The sequence below is a fragment of the Dermochelys coriacea genome, chromosome 3, assembly GCF_009764565.3.
Source record: "Dermochelys coriacea isolate rDerCor1 chromosome 3, rDerCor1.pri.v4, whole genome shotgun sequence".
Classification (NCBI taxonomy): Eukaryota; Metazoa; Chordata; order Testudines; family Dermochelyidae; genus Dermochelys; species Dermochelys coriacea.
Genome location: NC_050070.1, coordinates 99,893,910 through 99,912,129, shown reverse-complemented (window position 1 = coordinate 99,912,129; position 18,220 = coordinate 99,893,910). Strand labels below are relative to the sequence as shown.

The following is an 18,220-nucleotide window of genomic DNA, read 5'->3' as shown; positions in this document are numbered from 1 at the left end:
CAAGCTGAGTTGAGGCTACACTGACAATTTTGGCTATATTACTAATAAGTAATACAATAACCCTAGACTTATTTTTCCTTAATATTGCACTCATACTGTGTATTGTATTTTACAAATTATCATTGATTTCACTGGGAGTTTTGGGTGCTCAGCACATCTGAAAATCAGGCCTCTTCCATTTAGGTACCTACCTATGGCTTTAGATGGCTTACTTTAGGTGCCACACTGAAAAATGCAATCAATGTTTTATAGGTAGGTAGCTATATACAGCATGGCTTGATGGTCCATTGCCCTGCACCTTGTGTCATCATTTACAACACTGCAGAGAGGGTGTAAAATACTGCCATTCTGATCTGGTAGCATTTTACATGCACTTTACTCTCACGTTGCACCGATATAAATAAAAAGACAACATGCAGGACAACAGAGAACCAAGCCCTATAACATTGGGGTATATTAGAGGTCTCTCTATCATTCTCTTTAACATACCTATGAAGATATTAACATACTTATTCAGAGAGTGTAGCGTCCTTTTTCAGCACTTACAGAAGTTTCCCACCTAGCTCTCTGTTCACTGACAAGGCAATGTTGGCTCCTTTGTGCATTTGAACACTTGTAAACCTCACCCTGCCAGATTCTGAGCACTTCCTGAGAGATGCTGAAAGCCCAAATGACTGCAATGTTCTGCACCTTACAGCATCAGGACCATTATGCCTAGCATTCTTTAAACAGGACTCCATTATTCATCCTCTCCAACGTCGAAAGACATATTTAGCTCTTGATGGATATGAGCTGTTAATGTTATTCCATGTCAATTTTTGGGTTTAATGGCTATTTTTAGGCTGCTTTGCATTGTTTGTGTTGCACAGTTACAATTTGTCCTGATTACCTATTAGCTGGTTTAAAAGTAACGGTACCTGAGTCCTTACCAAAGTCTCTGGAAATTTAGGCTGAGTAAACATGAAATGAGTACTCCAGGATTTTACCCAACGCGAAAATAAAATTTTTAGTTTTATGGTGCCTATCTGCTTTGGTGTTATATGCGCCTCACATCGAAAGAAAATCACAAAATGAAAAAGCTTCAATTAAAATTCAACAACAAGATAAAATTCAGATAAAACATTAAAATCAGTTCATTGTGCCCTGCCAATATATTCAAGTATGCATAGAATAAAAATCTTATATACTGGGGGCTTATTGGATCCTTATCTGTATTCTGTTTTAAATAGAACAATGATGTGAATGCCTGGAGGGGGGAAAAATTACAATTAAATTAGTTCCTATTCATTTTCTTTTTTTTTTTAAGAAAATGCCTTATTTCAGTTCATGATTGACTAAGTGTCCAAGAATATGTTCTGCAATCTGATTTTTATGAGCTTTTGAGAATACATAAGGCATTATCATAGAAAAATGAAATTCTGGGCTCAGAACAAACATAATATCCAATTTCATGGAAACCAAATTCCAAAAAATAATAAAAGAGAAGACAATCTGAACACACAAAAACTGAAGGCAAGGGCAAAAAGTATGAGTTTTGTAAAACACTCAACAGTGTTTTAGGCTAGATTGGCTATTAATTTTATCCTTTAAACAAAAGACATTCTTTGTTTCTGAATAGATTGTACCCTGACTGCTTCTACCTTCTCAATTTCAATAGGAGGTTGTGAACCAGCATGTCCAAGGCTTTCAATAAGCCTTGATGAATACTTTTCAGAGTCTATGTATGATTCATGGCAAAAAGCAGTGGAGCTGCTGATTAAACATTTAGGAACATACTAAAATATTCAATAAACCCAGATCTTTAATCTGTCACAGCAGCATCCCCAACCTTTGGCAAATCCGCAAACTTCGAAACTGACTAAAAGAAGTCCTTCAGAGCTTTGTTGTGGATTTTCAATGATGGTATTAAACTGTACTGAAGATTTTCCCAGCAGCTTGAGGCTTGTGAAAATGGGAGGCCAGAATGCTAGAGAAATGAGCAGTCTGGTAGATATTTTCAAAAAAATAAAACAAAACAGCTACATAATTGACTGGCACCATAGCAAGATTCAGTTCCTGAGATGCGACACAAACCACCATAACCCCCCGAAAGGTAATGTTAGTATACGTACAAATGCACTCCATGCCATCACGCACATGCTGGTGCTTGCAGCCTGCACAAGTCCACCCTGTGGATCCAGGCTTGCAAGTGCACTGTCCGGTGACAGGGTCACAGAAGACAGGCAGTGAACCGTATGGATCACACTCACATTCTTGGCAGGACCTTCCTGGAATTCTTGGGTCACCGGTGTAGCCAGGGGAACATCTAGACATTATAAATATCAACACAGATTTATCCTCTTAAGAATTCAGTGTATTATCTTTATCTTGTCTGCAGTTGGCAAGACTATACCAAGTTGAGCACCCCAAAGCACTAGCCTTGGGGTTTTTTGGGGCACTTTATGAACAAATATATATTTATGTAAGGGAGAAATATACATACCACCTGACCAACTGATTATAGGCACAATCCTGTAATCAATATGTGGGTTTCAGTCAGGACAGCAGGGTTGGGCAAAATGATGCCAAGGCCTAATGCTCCCTAAAAGCTTTGCAGACACTGAAACCCGTCAGAAGTAAAATTCTACAACAGACTGACTTGAAATCTCCCCCATGATTTATCTTTTATCAAGAGACTCTCTGGCTATTGTGTTTAAAAGAGAAATTTGTACTAAATCTCCTGATAACTGTGATCAGCTTATTCATACTGTGTTATGCAGCTATTTTTTGTTATGGGTGGAACAACTGCAATCTCTTTGATTATTAATAAATCTAACTGTAAATTTCTTCCTTGTGGTCAAGGTCAAGAAGGCTTCACTAATAGCTAAAAAGGGAATTTTAGGATGACATCAGGACAATTTATATGTACAACACATAATTTTAGATAAATATATAATTTTCTTTAGCTCTTGGAGTACAATGAAAAAATAACATAGAGTAAAAAAAGACTAAGCCAATAGAATTTTGGCATTAACAATAATGAGTTTATCCACTGTCAATTTACAATAGAAATTGATAAACTACCTGATAAATCCAGATTTTAAACCATATACAGAAGAGGAAATAACTTATCAAAAGAAGCATATTTAGAAGATACTGAATTATTTACTGGTTTCAGAGTAGCAGCCGTGTTAGTCTGTATTCGCAAAAAGAAAAGGAGTACTTGTGGCACCTTAGAGACTAACAAATTTATTAGAGCATAAGCTTTCGTGAGCTACAGCTCACTTCATCGGATGCATTTGGTGGAAAAAACAGAGGAGAGATTTATATACACACACACAGAGAACATGAAACAATGGGTTTATCATACACACTGTAAGGAGAGGTGATGGCTTATCTTAAGTGATCACTCTCCTTACAGTGTGTATGATAAACCCATTGTTTCATGTTCTCTGTGTGTGTGTATATAAATCTCTCCTCTGTTTTTTCCACCAAATGCATCCGATGAAGTGAGCTGTAGCTCACGAAAGCTTATGCTCTAATAAATTTGTTAGTCTCTAAGGTGCCACAAGTACTCCTTTTCTTTTTGTGAATTATTTACTGACATCCATTGAAAGGCATTATGCCTCTTTCTACATTGTCCCCTTTCTAATTCTTTCTCTCCATCTCAGCCCACACAATTATCATACCTTTCACAGTACTGGCCTTCATATCCAGGTGGGCAAGCGGTACACCGGTAATCACTGAGACCTTCCGCAACACAAGAAGGGCTAAAGCTAAACCGGGGGAAACAAAGAATAAAAAGCCATTTCTACTGTACTCCATTTATATGCCATCTCATGCTAAGCAGCTGTACAGGGCCAGTAATAGAGTCTCCTCTTCAATGTTAATATCAGGATTTTCTTACCCGCTATGTACCTACTATGTACATCTAGTGGAGGGATACTCATCAGTGATAACAATTCTTCTATAAGTCCCTAGCTGTGATGTGAATGGTGTCAAAGGGTGAGCAGCGAAGGGAAAAATTCTGTTATTTTTCCAGCAACAGTAAATTTTCCCACCTCAACCATACTTTGCTGATTTCCATGTCCTCTGGTCCTTGTTTTATAATGTAGCATCTGCCGGTGTGTATGGGTGCCTCTGCCCTCTGATGGATAGAATCAGACCTGCTGAAGTGTTACTTCTTCTTCTGATTATTATTATTATTAATTATTATTATTATTATTATTATGACCATAATGCCTAGGATTTCTAGTTGTGGACCAGGACACCGCTATGCTAGGTGCTGTACAAACAGAACAAAAAGAGGCTCCATCTCCTGGTGAACCATGGCCACTGGGAGCTACAAGCGGCCATGCCTGTGGATGGTCAATGTAAACAAACTGTCTTGCAGCCCGCCAGTGGATTGCCCTCATGGGCCACAGGTTACCCGCCACTGGTCTAAGCATAACACAGGAGGACAATAGATGGATGAAGACTGACAGGGGAATTCAAGGAAACAATGAGAAAGTATTGGTTAGCATGACAGGCAGTGCTCTCAGCATACGTGCTACTCCAGGGAGAATTCTGTGCCAAAAAATTAAAAATTCCGTGCCAAAAAAATAAAAATTCTGCACGCAATATTTTCGAATTCCACAAAATTCTGCATATTTTATTTGTCAAAATAATGTAATATAATCACACTGGTTTCAATTACTTAGGTAATTTATTTAAACTACAGTGCAATGGATGGAGAATGGGAACGAGGAGCACTGGAGAAAATCCCCAAGCCCCAAATCCCCAAATAGTAATATAGCTAGATTTGATCCTTAATTTCTAGTTATTAGTCAACCAACAAATGCAGCCATATGATCAGTGTTACATCAAAGGCAACTAAAGAGCAAGTGAGGGCTGAGGAATCAACCTCATAATTTATATTGGTTACTGACCATCACCAGAAAGGTCAGTAGGAAACAGTTCATGGAGCATATTTTTTCAGTCCAAAACTTTAGACCAGCTCTAATCACGAAAGCACCATAAGCATTTATAAAACCATATTGTCCTTTATATCATTCTGGCAATGTGAAGGAGCCTTAAAACTTTTACACGTGTTTTACATTCTGGGGGAATTCACTAAGAACAATGGGAACAAGTGACTAAGCAGGCAGGCTGCTACATTCTGCTCTGCCTAAGGGGACGGAGCCTGCCTAATGCTTACCTCCTCAGATTTCAGAGTAACAGCCGTGTTAGTCTGTATTCGCAAAAAGAAAAGGAGTACTTTTGGCATCTTAGAGACTAACAAATTTATTTGAGCATAAGCTTTCGTGAGCTACAGCTCACTTCATTGGATACATTTGGTGGAAAATACAGTGGGGAGATTTATAAACACACAGAGAACATGAAACAATGGGTTTTATCATCCACATTGTAAGGAGAGTTATCACTTAAAATGAGCCATCACCACTAGCGGGGGGGCGGGGGGAAGGAGGAAAACCTTTCATGGTGACAAGCAAGGTAGCCTATTTCCAGCAGTTAACAAGAACATCTGAGGAACAGTGGGGGTGGGGGGGAGAAATAACATGGAGAAATAGTTTTACTTTGTGTAATGACTCATCCATTCCCAGTCTCTATTCAAGACTAAGTTAATTGTATCCAGTTTGCAAATTAATTCCAATTCAGCAGTCTCTCCAAAGACCTGCCCCTCCATGCCGAGCATGCCGCAGTAGCGAATAAGAGGGTCAGAATGTCTCTCTCTCTCATACGTATGACTGCCCAGCCCCACTCCCAGTGGTGATTTATGTCTCTACCAGCTGCTCCAAGCACCTGAACCAACCTGCCTGTGCTGCTGAGGAGGGGTGGTGACCACTCTTGCAGCTTCCCCATCAGAAGTCATTCTTCTGTGGGGAGGCAAAGAAATCTGTGGGGAACATGAATTCTGCACATGTGCAGTGATGCAGAATTCCCCCCGGAGTAGCCAGCAGCCTAACCATTGTCAAGTTTTTTGTAGGCATCATGGCAAAGGAATGTTTGAGGGAGGATTTTGAAGGTGGATAAGGTGGTACTTTGAGACTGTTTACAGGGAGTGCCTCCCAAGCATGAATGGTAGCAAGGGAGAAAGCACAAAAGTGCTTGTTTGAAAATTTAACTAACAGGTGATGGGGGCTGATGTCATAAGCTGATTTGGAGGCGGGAGTTGCCATCTTGATAATGGGTGAGAGATGATAGGTAGCATGTGGATAGGCAAAGTAGGGTCTTAAGAGTGAAGATGAGTAGTTTATGTTTAGTGTGACAGAGAAAAGGAGCCAGTGGAGGGATGCAAAGGGATGGTTGACATGGTCAAAGTGAATGGCTAGGAAAACTATCTTTGCAGGAGCATTTTGAATAGATATGAGCAGGACAAAACTGTGTTTGTCAAGGACAGGGAAAAGGATGTTGCACTAATCAAGACATGAGATGAACCGGAGTTTTAGTTGTGTGAGTGTATAGGAAAGACCATTATCTTAGGGCTTGTCTTCATAGGTAATTGATGCCAAAGTTATGGGCCTAATAGGCAGAATGGTGGTGCTGGGAGAAGGCCTTGGGTGAGGGGTAGATTATGAGCTCTGTTTTAGCCATATTGAGTTTGAGCTGACAGCTAGACATCCACAAGAAGATGTTAGAGAGAGGCTGAGATTTCATTTTAGACAGAAGGAGACAGGTCTGAAATAGAGAGGTAGATCAGTGAGTCATCAGCAGAGAGGTGACAGCTGATTTGTTGTTTGTGGATGAGATTACCCAGAGGTATGGTGTAGAGGGAGAAGAGAAGGGGACTAAGGACAGAGCCATATGGAACCACAACAGAATGTTGATGGGCAGGATGAGCCAGAACCTCTTGAAGACACTCTGAAGGAGTGATCAGAGAGGGAGGACAAAAAACAGGACAGGATAAAGTAACAGAAGCCAAGGGAGGATATGATTTCAAGACGAGCATGGCTGATGATGTCAAAGATGGCTAACAGGCCAAGGAGCATGGGGATGGAATACTGGCTCTGAGCTTTGACTAGGAAGAGGTCATTAAAGACTTTGGCAAGATCGTTTGTGACGATCTCACACTCTTGCCCTAATACTACCCTATTGAAAGAATAATTTCTTTTAGCTCAAGCAGTGAATGTGTGTATTTTAGTCACAGAATATAATGAGTTCTGTTCACGATACCATATGCATATGGTAAATTGGTGACTGTAGTGTGCACCTACGAAAGATGTATACAGTAGCGTGCTATTGGAATATTAGTAAGTCAGGATCCTGTACTCACAGTTTAAAAAAAAAATAGGAGGGGAAGAGGGAGACACAGCTAAGCATCAAAATGGTGCTTGTGCTAAAAAATGTATCCAACTATTTGTGCAGGGAGTGCCAAAGCAGATTAATGCTGAAAAAGCACTGAGGTGCTGGTGGCCCAGAACTCCCCACTTTGGTATAGTGCAGTCAGAATCCTTATAATGCATTAAATCAGTAGTGCTTGAATAAGTAATAAAAATTACACCTTTACATAAAATGTACACAAATTGATCTACTACTCACAAACTCATTATCCAACACATTTTCAACTGTGTAAAAATAGACCCACACATCCATACGCAACTTACTCCCTCCAGTTTTTCAGCTCATCATATTTGAAGCTGAAAGCTGATTGTGCAGAAAAACAAGAACATCTTTAAAAACTTAAAACCTTAAACTTAGTTGTGCTCTTGAAAACTTAAAAAATAAAAATAACTGAATTCTATTTCTTCAAAAAATGCTATTGTGTCAATCTGTGTCATCCAATTACCAGCTCGTGTGTATTTCATCTACGTGTCTGTAGCTTTATTAATACGGAGCTACAATAGAGTGGTTCGCAAAAAGAAAAGGAGTACTTGTGGCACCTTAGAGACTAACAAATTTATTAGAGCATAAGCTTTCGTGAGCTACAGCTCACTTCATCGGATGCATTTGGTGGAAAAACAGAGGAGAGATTTATATACACACACAGAGAACATGAAACAATGGGTTTATCATACACACTGTAAGGAGAGTGATCACTTAAGATAAGCCATCCCCAGCAGCGGGGGGGGAAAGGAGGAAAACCTTTCATGGTGACAAGCAAGGTAGGCTAATTCCAGCAGTTAACAAGAATATCAGAGGAACAGTGGGGGGTGGGGTGGGGGGGAGAAATACCATGGGGAAATAGTTTTACTTTGTGTAATGACTCATCCATTCCCAGTCTCTATTCAAGCCTAAGTTAATTGTATCCAGTTTGCAAATTAATTCCAATTCAGCAGTCTCTCGTTGGAGTCTGTTTTTGAAGCTTTTTTGTTGAAGGATAGCCACTCTTGGGTCTGTGATCGAGTGACCAGAGAGATTGAAGTGTTCTCCAACTGGTTTTTGAATGTTGTAATTCTTGACGTCTGATTTGTGTCCATTCATTCTTTTACGTAGAGACTGTCCCGTTTGAATCTGATTTTTTTCCCCTCTAATTTTATCTCAAAGAGCTTGTAATGAGAAAGTGGAACAAATATAATCAGGCTGGCAGTTATCAAATCTAAGCTTGAACTAATCAATACAAGAAAACATTTTCTGTTATAAATAAGGCAGGTGGACCATGTCCCAGAGGTTAAAACGCTGCACTGCTACAGAAGAAACCTGGATTCAAGTCGTATTCAAGTCTTTCATTAGCTAGGCTGATCAGACTTGGAAGAGCTATGGAGGTTGCACAGCAATTTCCTGAGGAAAAGGGAACCTTGAATCATCCTGGGGCCACAACAGTGGTTCCCATAACCCACCCAGCAATATTGTTAATCTATCCAACTATACTCTTAACCGAGCAGAAGAATCTGTCCTATCTCGGGGCCTCTCCTTTGCACCTCCACCCCCACGAACATGATAAAGTTCTGTGGTGACCTAGAATCCTATTTTCGACGTCTCTGACTCAAGGAATATTTCCAACACACCTCTGACCAACATATTAACCCACAGAGACCTTCCTACCAACACTACTAAAAGAAGGATTCTGAGTGGACGACTCCTGAAGGTCGAAACAGCAGACTGGACTTCTACATAGAGTGCTTTCGCCGACGTGCATGGGCTGAAATTGTGGAAAAGCAGCATCACTTGCCCCATAACCTCAGCCGTGCAGAACACAATGCCATCCACAGCCTCAGAAACAACTCTGACATCATAATCAAAAAGGCTGACAAAGGAGGTGCTGTCGTCATCATGAATAGGTCGGAGTATGAACAAGAGGCTACTAGGCAGCTCTCCAACACCACTTTCTACAAGCCATTACCCTCTGATCCCACTGAGAGTTACCAAAAGAAACTACAGCATTTGCTCAAGAAACTCCCTGAAAAAGCACAAGAACAAATCCGCACAGACACACCCCTAGAACCCCAACCTGGGGTATTCTATCTGCTACCCAAGATCCATAAAGCTGGAAATCCTGGACGCCCCATCATCTCAGGCATTGGCACCCTCACAGCAGGATTGTCTGGCTATGTAGACTCCCTCCTCAGGCCCTACATTACCAGCACTCCCAGCTATCTTCGAGGCACCACTGACTTCCTGAGGAAACTACAATCCATTGGTGATCTTCCTAAAAACACCATCCTAGCCACTATGGATGTAGAAGCCCTCTACACCAACATTCCACACAAAGATGGACTACAAGCCGTCAGGAACAGTATCCCCAATAATGTCACGGCTAACGTGGTGGCTGAACTTTGTGACTTTGTCCTCACCCATAACTATTTCACATTTGGGGACAATGTATACCTTCAAATCAGCGGCACTGCGATGGGTACCCGCATGGCCCCACAGTATGCCAACATTTTTATGGCGTTAGAACAACGCTTCCTCAGCTCTCATCCCCTAATGCCCCTACTCTACTTGCGCTACATTGATGACATCTTCATCATCTGGACCCATGGAAAAGAAGCCCTTGAGGAATTCCACCAGGATTTCAACAATTTCCATCCCACCATCAACCTCAGCCTGGACCAGTCCACACACAGGAGATCCACTTCCTGGACACTACGGTGCTAATAAGCGATGGTCACATAAACACCACCCTATATCGGAAACCTACTGACCGCTATTCCTACCTACATGCCTCTAGCTTTCATCCAGATCATACCACACGATCCATTGTCTACAGCCAAGCTCTACGATATAACCGCATTTGCTCCAACCCCTCAGATAGAGACAAACACCTACAAGATCTCTATCATGCATTCTTACAACTACAATACCCACCTGCTGAAGTGAAGAAACAGATTGACAGAGCCAGAAGGGTACCCAGAAGTCACCTATTACAGGACAGGCCCAACAAAGAAAATAACAGAACGCCACTAGCCATCACCTTCAGCCCCCAACTAAAACCTCTCCAATGCATCCTCAAGGATCTACAACCTTTCCTGAAGGACGACCCATCACTCTCACAGATCTTGGGAGAGAGGCCAGTCCTTGTTTACAGACAGCCCCCCAACCTGAAGCAAATACTCACCAGCAACCACATACCACACAACAGAACCACTAACCCAGGAACCTATCCTTGCAACAAAGCCCGTTGCCAACTGTGTCCACATATCTCTATTCAGGGGACACCATCATAGGGCCTAATCACATCAGCCACACTATCAGAGGCTCGTTCACCTGCACATCTACCAATGTGATATATGCCATCATGTGCCAGCAATGCCTCTCTGCCATTTACATTGGTCAAACTGGACAGTCTCTACGTAAAAGAATAAATGGACACAAATCAGACGTCAAGAATTATAACATTCAAAAACCAGTCGGTGAACACTTCAATCTCTCCGGTCACTCGATTACAGACCTAAGAGTGGCTATCCTTCAACAAAAAAGCTTCAAAAACAGACTCCAACGAGAGACTGCTGAATTGGAATTAATTTTCAAACTGGATACAATTAACTTCGGCATGAATAGAGACTGGGAATGGATGAGTCATTACACAAAGTAAAACTATTTCTCCCCCCACCCCACCCCCCACTGTTCCTCAGATGTTCTTGTTAACTGCTGGAAATGGCCTACCTTGCTTGTCACTATGGAAGGTTTTCCTCCCCCCCCCCCGCTGCTGGTGATGACTCATCTTAAGTGATCACTCTCCTTACAGTGTGTATGATAAAACCCATTGTTTCATGTTCTCTGTATGTGTATATACATCTCCCCACTGTATTTTCCACCAAATGCATCTGACGAAGTGAGCTGTAGCTCACGAAAACTTTTGTTCAAATAAATTTGTTTGCCTCTTAGGTGCCACAAGTATTCCTTTTCTTTTTGGTTGATCTAGACTCAGCATATTTGAATTCTGAAAGAATTCTTGATGCCATTTGCTTCACATGACAGATCACTAAAATCTTGGGTATTGAGGATGGAAAGAGGAGCCATTCCCACAAAAAAAAAAACCAAAACCACCCCCAAAATTATAAAATGATGAAGACAGAAGATGACATCTCAAAGGGGAAGTGTACTGACCAAAGTACTTATTAGCACATCCTAAATGTCAATCAGTGAGAAAGAACACAGAATGTGGCTTTGGAGAAAGCTGTATGCCCTTGGCCTTTTAAAAGAAAGATCATGTGCCATAAACCTCTTAAGAGGCAACAAAGAATGACTCCTGATGGCACCTAGGGCTTCCCACCACAATAACAAACAAATCTCAAGTATCATTTGTGGGAAACAAGGAGAGAGGGAGGTGAGAAGGTTCATTAGCATAAGGCAACCAATAAAGTGGATACTGCAGTAACTGTAACTGTAACTGTAATTCTATCCTTCACAAATTGCCTAAAACCCATGTAACATTAAATAAGGAATCAATAAATTGCACAGCAGAAAGAGAAAGGCACTGTAATACATTTATACCAACACAATATATGAGCAAAAGACTATTTACAGCTCCTTTGTGGCTACATTGTACTTGAGCTCTGCTCTAGCTTCACTTATGAGAAACCTTTTGTAACACACATTCATTATCTGTGGAGCATTGCATTTTCCACCCATTATTAATTTATTCATCATTAATTAGCAAGGAAGCAGTCCCTGACTCTTTCAGCAAGATCAATTAGCGAAAGTGGATTAGACACTTTTTAGCGGGCACTTATACTGTGTACAGCTGACTGAGAACACTGAGTGAGACCAAGACAACGTTATTTTTGGCTGGAAGAGGCAGCTTAATGCCACAGGCTTACTTGTTGCTGGGAATGGTTAGAGGACAAGCACAAGGATGACAGTCCTCTGGAGATCGTGGGACGTTACCATAGAATCCGACTGCGCACCTCTCACAATGATCGCCAGCGGTGTTGTGCCTGCAGTTCTGTGAGGAGGGAGGGAGAAAGAAAGTAGACCATATTTTGTTCCTAGCCCAAGGGAGTCACACAGTCTTAGATACAAGGGATCTTTTTCACTGAATGAGTTCTTCACTACTGTCCCTGATGCAGTTCTCACTGGAGCTGCCTTCTTTGAGACTCTCCAAAAGACATGCTGTGTGTTACATATGGGTTTACGCGGAGGAGGAATGGAAGCCTGCAACTAGCCACATGTATTTCTGCAGTTTCTCATCCTGTTCATCTATCTTTCCCTTTCTTTCTCTGCTCCAGCTGTCAAAGTAGGAGAAACAATTAACACTCCATCTTAATGCGTCACCACATGTGCAGGGGATGTTATTGTCTATCAGAATAGCACATTGATTAGTGTGAAACAAACAGTAAGTTGCGTATTGGGCTTACAGGTGTAATGAGGCAATCACCTCCGGAGTGCTTCCAAGTGGCGAAGTGCAGTATCACAGTCCTTTTCTCACCCTTGGTGCTCCTGCATGCTGCTGGCTGACCTTGATGGGTCTTCAGTGGTTTGGCCCTGTGGCCCAGTCACAAAATTCAAATGAACCTCTTCCGTTCAGGCTCCCAAATAAGACCTGTCCCAGTTTATGCCCCTTTGCCTGTGGCTGGCAAGGAAAGCCGGGCCTCTCCCCTACTCTGGATTCCAACCCAGGAACCCTATAAACAGCAGACACATACTTCTTACTCCAGACCATTGCTGCTATTTCCCTAGGCACTTCCGACCCAGCCCCTTTTATCTCCATTCCCCAGGTTCTCTTGTATCTCCAGGCTAAAGAGGAGCACCCTTCTTCAACAGGTTTCTTGATTCAAGCTGCAGGAATTTGGAGGAGAAAAAATACGCTACGTGACTGGAATCCCTAACTCAAGAAAATTCTGGGAAAATTCTGAAGGTAGGTTCATTTTTTTGGTCTGGCAACCTTGACAGTGTCCCATCTTTAAAGCAAGAGATTAAAATATGACTTCCAGATTTTCAATTTTGGCACACAGCAGATTAATTTTAGAAGAACATAGTGCACTACATTAGGAACAGCCTATGATTTATACCTGACAAATAGAGGTTTCAGGGTCACACATATTACTATGTCCATGGCACTGACATGCGGCACAGGTGCCTAGGGTTGGGCCAGGTCTCCTGCCAGATGATCTAGAAGGCAGTCTATAAAATCCTGGAGAACATGCCTACAAGAAGGAAAACAGATCATCACATAATAGATGGATACTGCGAGTACGGCAAGCTCATCTTCCACCAGCAGCTTTTACAAGTTGCCAGGCCCCCAGCTATGTTAAAAATAATATACAGTACTTTACAAATAGCAGAACCAACAAAAATTGGAAACATTGCAAAATCCCTGGAACACTGCCCTGGCACCAGCCTTTTCATAGTACAACTACAGAGACCTTTCATTCACATGCAAAATACCCAGTCTTTCTCACTGTGCATCAAGCATCCTTCCCTTCATTTATTTTCAAAATAAAATTGTTGCGTGGGCTACAGGGAGCAAGGAGGAGGATTATGTTTCCCTTGTCCTTGGTGGGTTTTTCAGATTTAACAAGCTAATATCTGCTTGATGGATAACAAGCAAATGTCCAATGATACTCAGCAAAAACATTCTTCATGTATTATTTGTATCTGTATAATTTAAATACTGTAAAAGTAAAGAATTACAAATAATAAAAGCTCTAATAAAATTTATTCTTGATCTGTTTTTTTCCACTTGGTAATAAAATTCTGAGAACCCACCAAAGATGGTTAGCAAAGCTGACATATGCAAAATCAAACCTTTCATCTTCATTTCAAACTTATTATGCAAGTAGATCAATGTGGATCTCCAAAAGCATACAGCTATGACAGTACAAAAAAACCTAACCAAAGCAGGATTGTTTTGGAGAGTCATCCCAAAAGGAGAAAGTGTACCTAAATAAGAGAAACTCTACAACCTCAACCCTCACAAACCCACCCCAGGGATCTTCTACATGCCTCTCAAGATAAACAAGGGAACCGATGCAGACCCTTATATCATGCAACAGCACTGTTATTGAAGGAATACTTGGTCTCACAGAAACAATCCTCAAACCACTCACCACCAAAAGGGCTAGTTTCCTCCAGGACACAACCAACTTCCTCCAGAAATTCTGCAACATTAACAACTTCCCTCAGAACACCATCCTTGCCACCATGGATGTCATCTTCCTGAACACCAACATCCCTCACCATGATGGGCATTGCTGCCTGCCTCAAATATCTACAATAATGGAAAAAGCTCAGAAATCCATTCCAAACACATTGCCAAACTCATCCATTTCATCCTCACCCAAAACAACTTTACATTTAACAACAACACTTTGTCCAAACCATGGGAACAACCATGGGTTCCAGGTACACTTGTCAGTATATCAATCTCTCCTTGGGCCACCTTGAGGAAGAATTTCTGGACAAATGCAGCACACATCAATCAATGATATTTTCATCCTCTGGACAGATAACCCAAACTCCCTCATAGATTTTCACCACAACTTCAACTCCCATCCATCACACTCTCTTTAGAAAACCTCCACACCAGTATCAAGTTCCTGGACACCTCAATCAGCTTTAACAATGGAATAGTACAGATCACTATATGCAAGAAACCCATAGATCACCACATCTACGTACACAGATCCAGTAACCACACTAGACACTCTAAGAAATCTGTTATCTACAGCCAGGCACTGAGATACCACATAATATGTTCTGAAGAGAAAGTTCAGGATACATACCTAAACACACTTAAAACAGCCTTCATCAAACAAGGACCACTACCAGAGAAGTGGTTTCAGAGTAGCAGCCGTGTTAGTCTGTATTCTCAAAAAGAAAAGGAGTACTTGTGGCACCTTAGAGACTAACAAATTTATTAGAGCATAAGCTTTCGTGAGCTACATCCGATTGAAGTGAGCTGTAGCTCACGAAAGCTTATGCTCTAATAAATTTGTTAGTCTCTAAGGTGCCACAAGTACTCCTTTTCTTTTTTACCAGAGAAGTAGATCTCATCATAGAATAAGTCATCCAAATATCTCAAAAGAACCTGCTTCAGTACAGAAAACAAACCCCACTGACTGCCCGTTCCTAGTTATCACCTGTCACCCCACAACAGAACCCATATGAGGTATCTGTTATGCTAGCAAACCCAGGTGCCAGCTCATGCCAAGGCCTCTAAGTCTCACTGAAAACTGACAAATGCATGGCTGGAAACCAGTCTGGCTCACCTGTGTGTTAGTGTTATTAAAATAGGTATTAGACTTATAGAGCTATATTTGGTGTTTGGACTTTATGAAATGCTTGTGAGTTGGTGGATGAATTAATCTCACTTATGACATCTGTATCCCGTGTTATAAGGTAATATTTAAGTGTTTGCTTGTAACAATAAAAGTGTTTGCTATGAAGCTGAAAGACCCCCTAACCCAGTCAGAGGAAAAGCATTACTAAGTATGAAATACTAGTTTACCACATGAGGTGCAGTTTCCTGTCCAACAAAAGAAGACCAATAGACACCAGATGAACGATTGTGGAACATCAGTGGACAGAAGACTTTGTTGATTGCTCCCCTCACACCCATGAAAAGGGGATGTGCACAAACCCTCATCTCATCACAGTTTGAACTCTGGGGGAAGGGAATAAAAATCCCTGACCCAAAGATCCTGTATCATTATGCTGCTTGGAATTTGGAGATGGCAATATTTTTATGCATAAGCAAGGGATCCCCAACATGCTTGGATATCAGTCCTCATCCTCAAAGGAAACCCAAACAACACTTTCAAAAGACAAGCCTGGGAGCTTAAACTCATAACTTTGCTAGACACTAAGAATCATGGACTGAATAGACTGAATTTATGGCTTATTACAACAATCAATACCCAGTAACAACCCTCCCCCCAGCCTCTTCCACTTCTTCCCTTTCCTGCCTATGACTAGTGGGGGGTGTAATTAAACCAACCACTTCACCTTGAAAGGTCCCTTGAAACATGCGTTAACTACATATGCTAAACAAACTATTTAGCAGTGACACTATGAGACCACGTCTACACTACAGTCCTATATCGGTATGACTATGTCATTCAGGAGTGCGAAAAATCCACACTCCTGAGCAACTTAGTTATACCAACTTAACTCCCCCGCCCCAGTGTAAACAGCACTGTGTCAACAGAAGAAGCTCCCCTGATGGCATAGTAGCGTCTTCACTAAATCCACATGAAGACAAGCCCTAAGTTTCCCAGACTGGAAGAAGAGGTCTGTGAAAGCTTGAAAGCTTCTCTCACTCCAATAGAAATTGGTCTAATAAAAGATATTACCTTATCCACTTTGTCTCTCTAATATCCTGGGACCGACATGGCTACAACATCACTGCATACTGAATATTGTTGTGATAATTGGTGTAAGGGACCATCTACCACAAAGGCAGACTTGCCAAGTGGTAAGATAGACCGGAATCCCCAAGGGGCTCTCTGTGATTCCATGTTAAGACTGTTCTAGTACTTGAGGAGCTCACACTTGATACTTGGTTTGTATCTAACTACAGAACACACAACCAATTTGGGGTTTGTGCCCTGGTTTCTGGCAGCGTGCTCTGAGGTTGGCATCTATGTTCGTGAACCACTCTAGACAGCCTGACAGTATCAACAATTACAACCCATACTTGAGGGATCACATCCTGAAATAAATCTTTCCTGAACCCCTACTTCTGGTCTTCAAACAACCGCCCCACCGAACTTTGCCAAGCTCATCAGAAGAAGAAAGCTCCCTCAGACTAGGACAAACTAACTCAAAGTGAGACGAGACCCTGCCAGAAGAACATATGCAAAACCTGCAAACATATTTCCAGTGCTACAATGATCAACACCTTCCACGACACACCATTCAAGATTTGTGGGTCCTACACATGCCTAATGCAACATGTGGTGTACCTCATCCAGTGCATCAAATGCCCTAACAACATCTATGTGGGTGAAACCAGACAATCGCTATGCTCTCAGATGAACTCACACAGAAAAATGATAAAAGATAAAAACACCCTATCAGTTGTAAATGCTTTCTACAAAAAACAAAATGAACGAAAAACCAAAAACCAACTCCATATTTAACCTGTTAGTCCTTGTCCTCAAAGGAAATCTGCACAAAACTTTAGAAGGACAAACCTGGGAATTTAAATTCATAACTCTGCTGAACACTAAAAACCATGGACTTAACTGAGACATTAATGTTACAGCCCATTACAAAAATTTGTAATGCACCCTGCTGCCTATGAACCCTCCATTGACCTATGACTGTAGAAGTGTTAATTGCCCACTTTATTTGAAGTGGTCTACAACCCCTCACGCTTAACAATCTGTCCCATCTTATATTTAGCTTGTACACTTTGGTAACTATCTCCAGGCCTGAAGAAGAGCTCTGTGGAGCTCGAAAGCTTGCCCCTTCCACCAACATAAGTTAGTTCAATAAAAGACATTACCTCACCTACCTTGTTCCTCATAGATAAGATATTCAGTTTTATAGTATCATGTACAATGGAGCAGGTCTCCAAATCCTATTAAGGGAGTCTTAATGAGGTCATGTCCTACTCTTGATGAGGATTTAAGCTTTTCTGAAGGAGTGGGAGTTCTCCCTCCATTACATGGCAGTAAAATCGATGCAAAGTAAAACAGAAGGGAAATTGAAGTAAAGGCTTTGCATCAAAAGTGGGATATTTGAGTGGAGTGTTAATTGACATGTGCTTGGCTATGCTTGTACAAAAGCTTGTAGCAGTATGTTAAGTTTATAAGCACTGGTGACCCATTCAAGAATCTAAGTAAGAGAGAAAGTAGAAACACAATTATTTTCTTTAGAGTCAGAAGTAAGTAATCTCAACTCACTTTTATTTTGG

The 18,220-nt window shown here is 41.3% G+C and overlaps 1 protein-coding gene across 2 annotated transcripts in view; it reads right to left on the bottom strand.

The window, feature by feature from the left end:
• Positions 1-18,220, bottom strand: part of LAMA2 (laminin subunit alpha 2) — a 492,564-nt gene that overhangs the window by 116,308 nt on the left and 358,036 nt on the right. For both annotated transcript variants that reach the window (XM_038397415.2, XM_043510932.1), the window contains exons 29-32: positions 13,371-13,505; positions 12,180-12,304; positions 3,669-3,755; positions 2,112-2,305 (exon numbers count right to left, since the gene is read on the bottom strand). In XM_038397415.2, the coding sequence (XP_038253343.1) occupies positions 2,112-2,305; positions 3,669-3,755; positions 12,180-12,304; positions 13,371-13,505 (541 nt within the window). The remainder of the gene's footprint in view (positions 1-2,111; positions 2,306-3,668; positions 3,756-12,179; positions 12,305-13,370; positions 13,506-18,220) is intronic.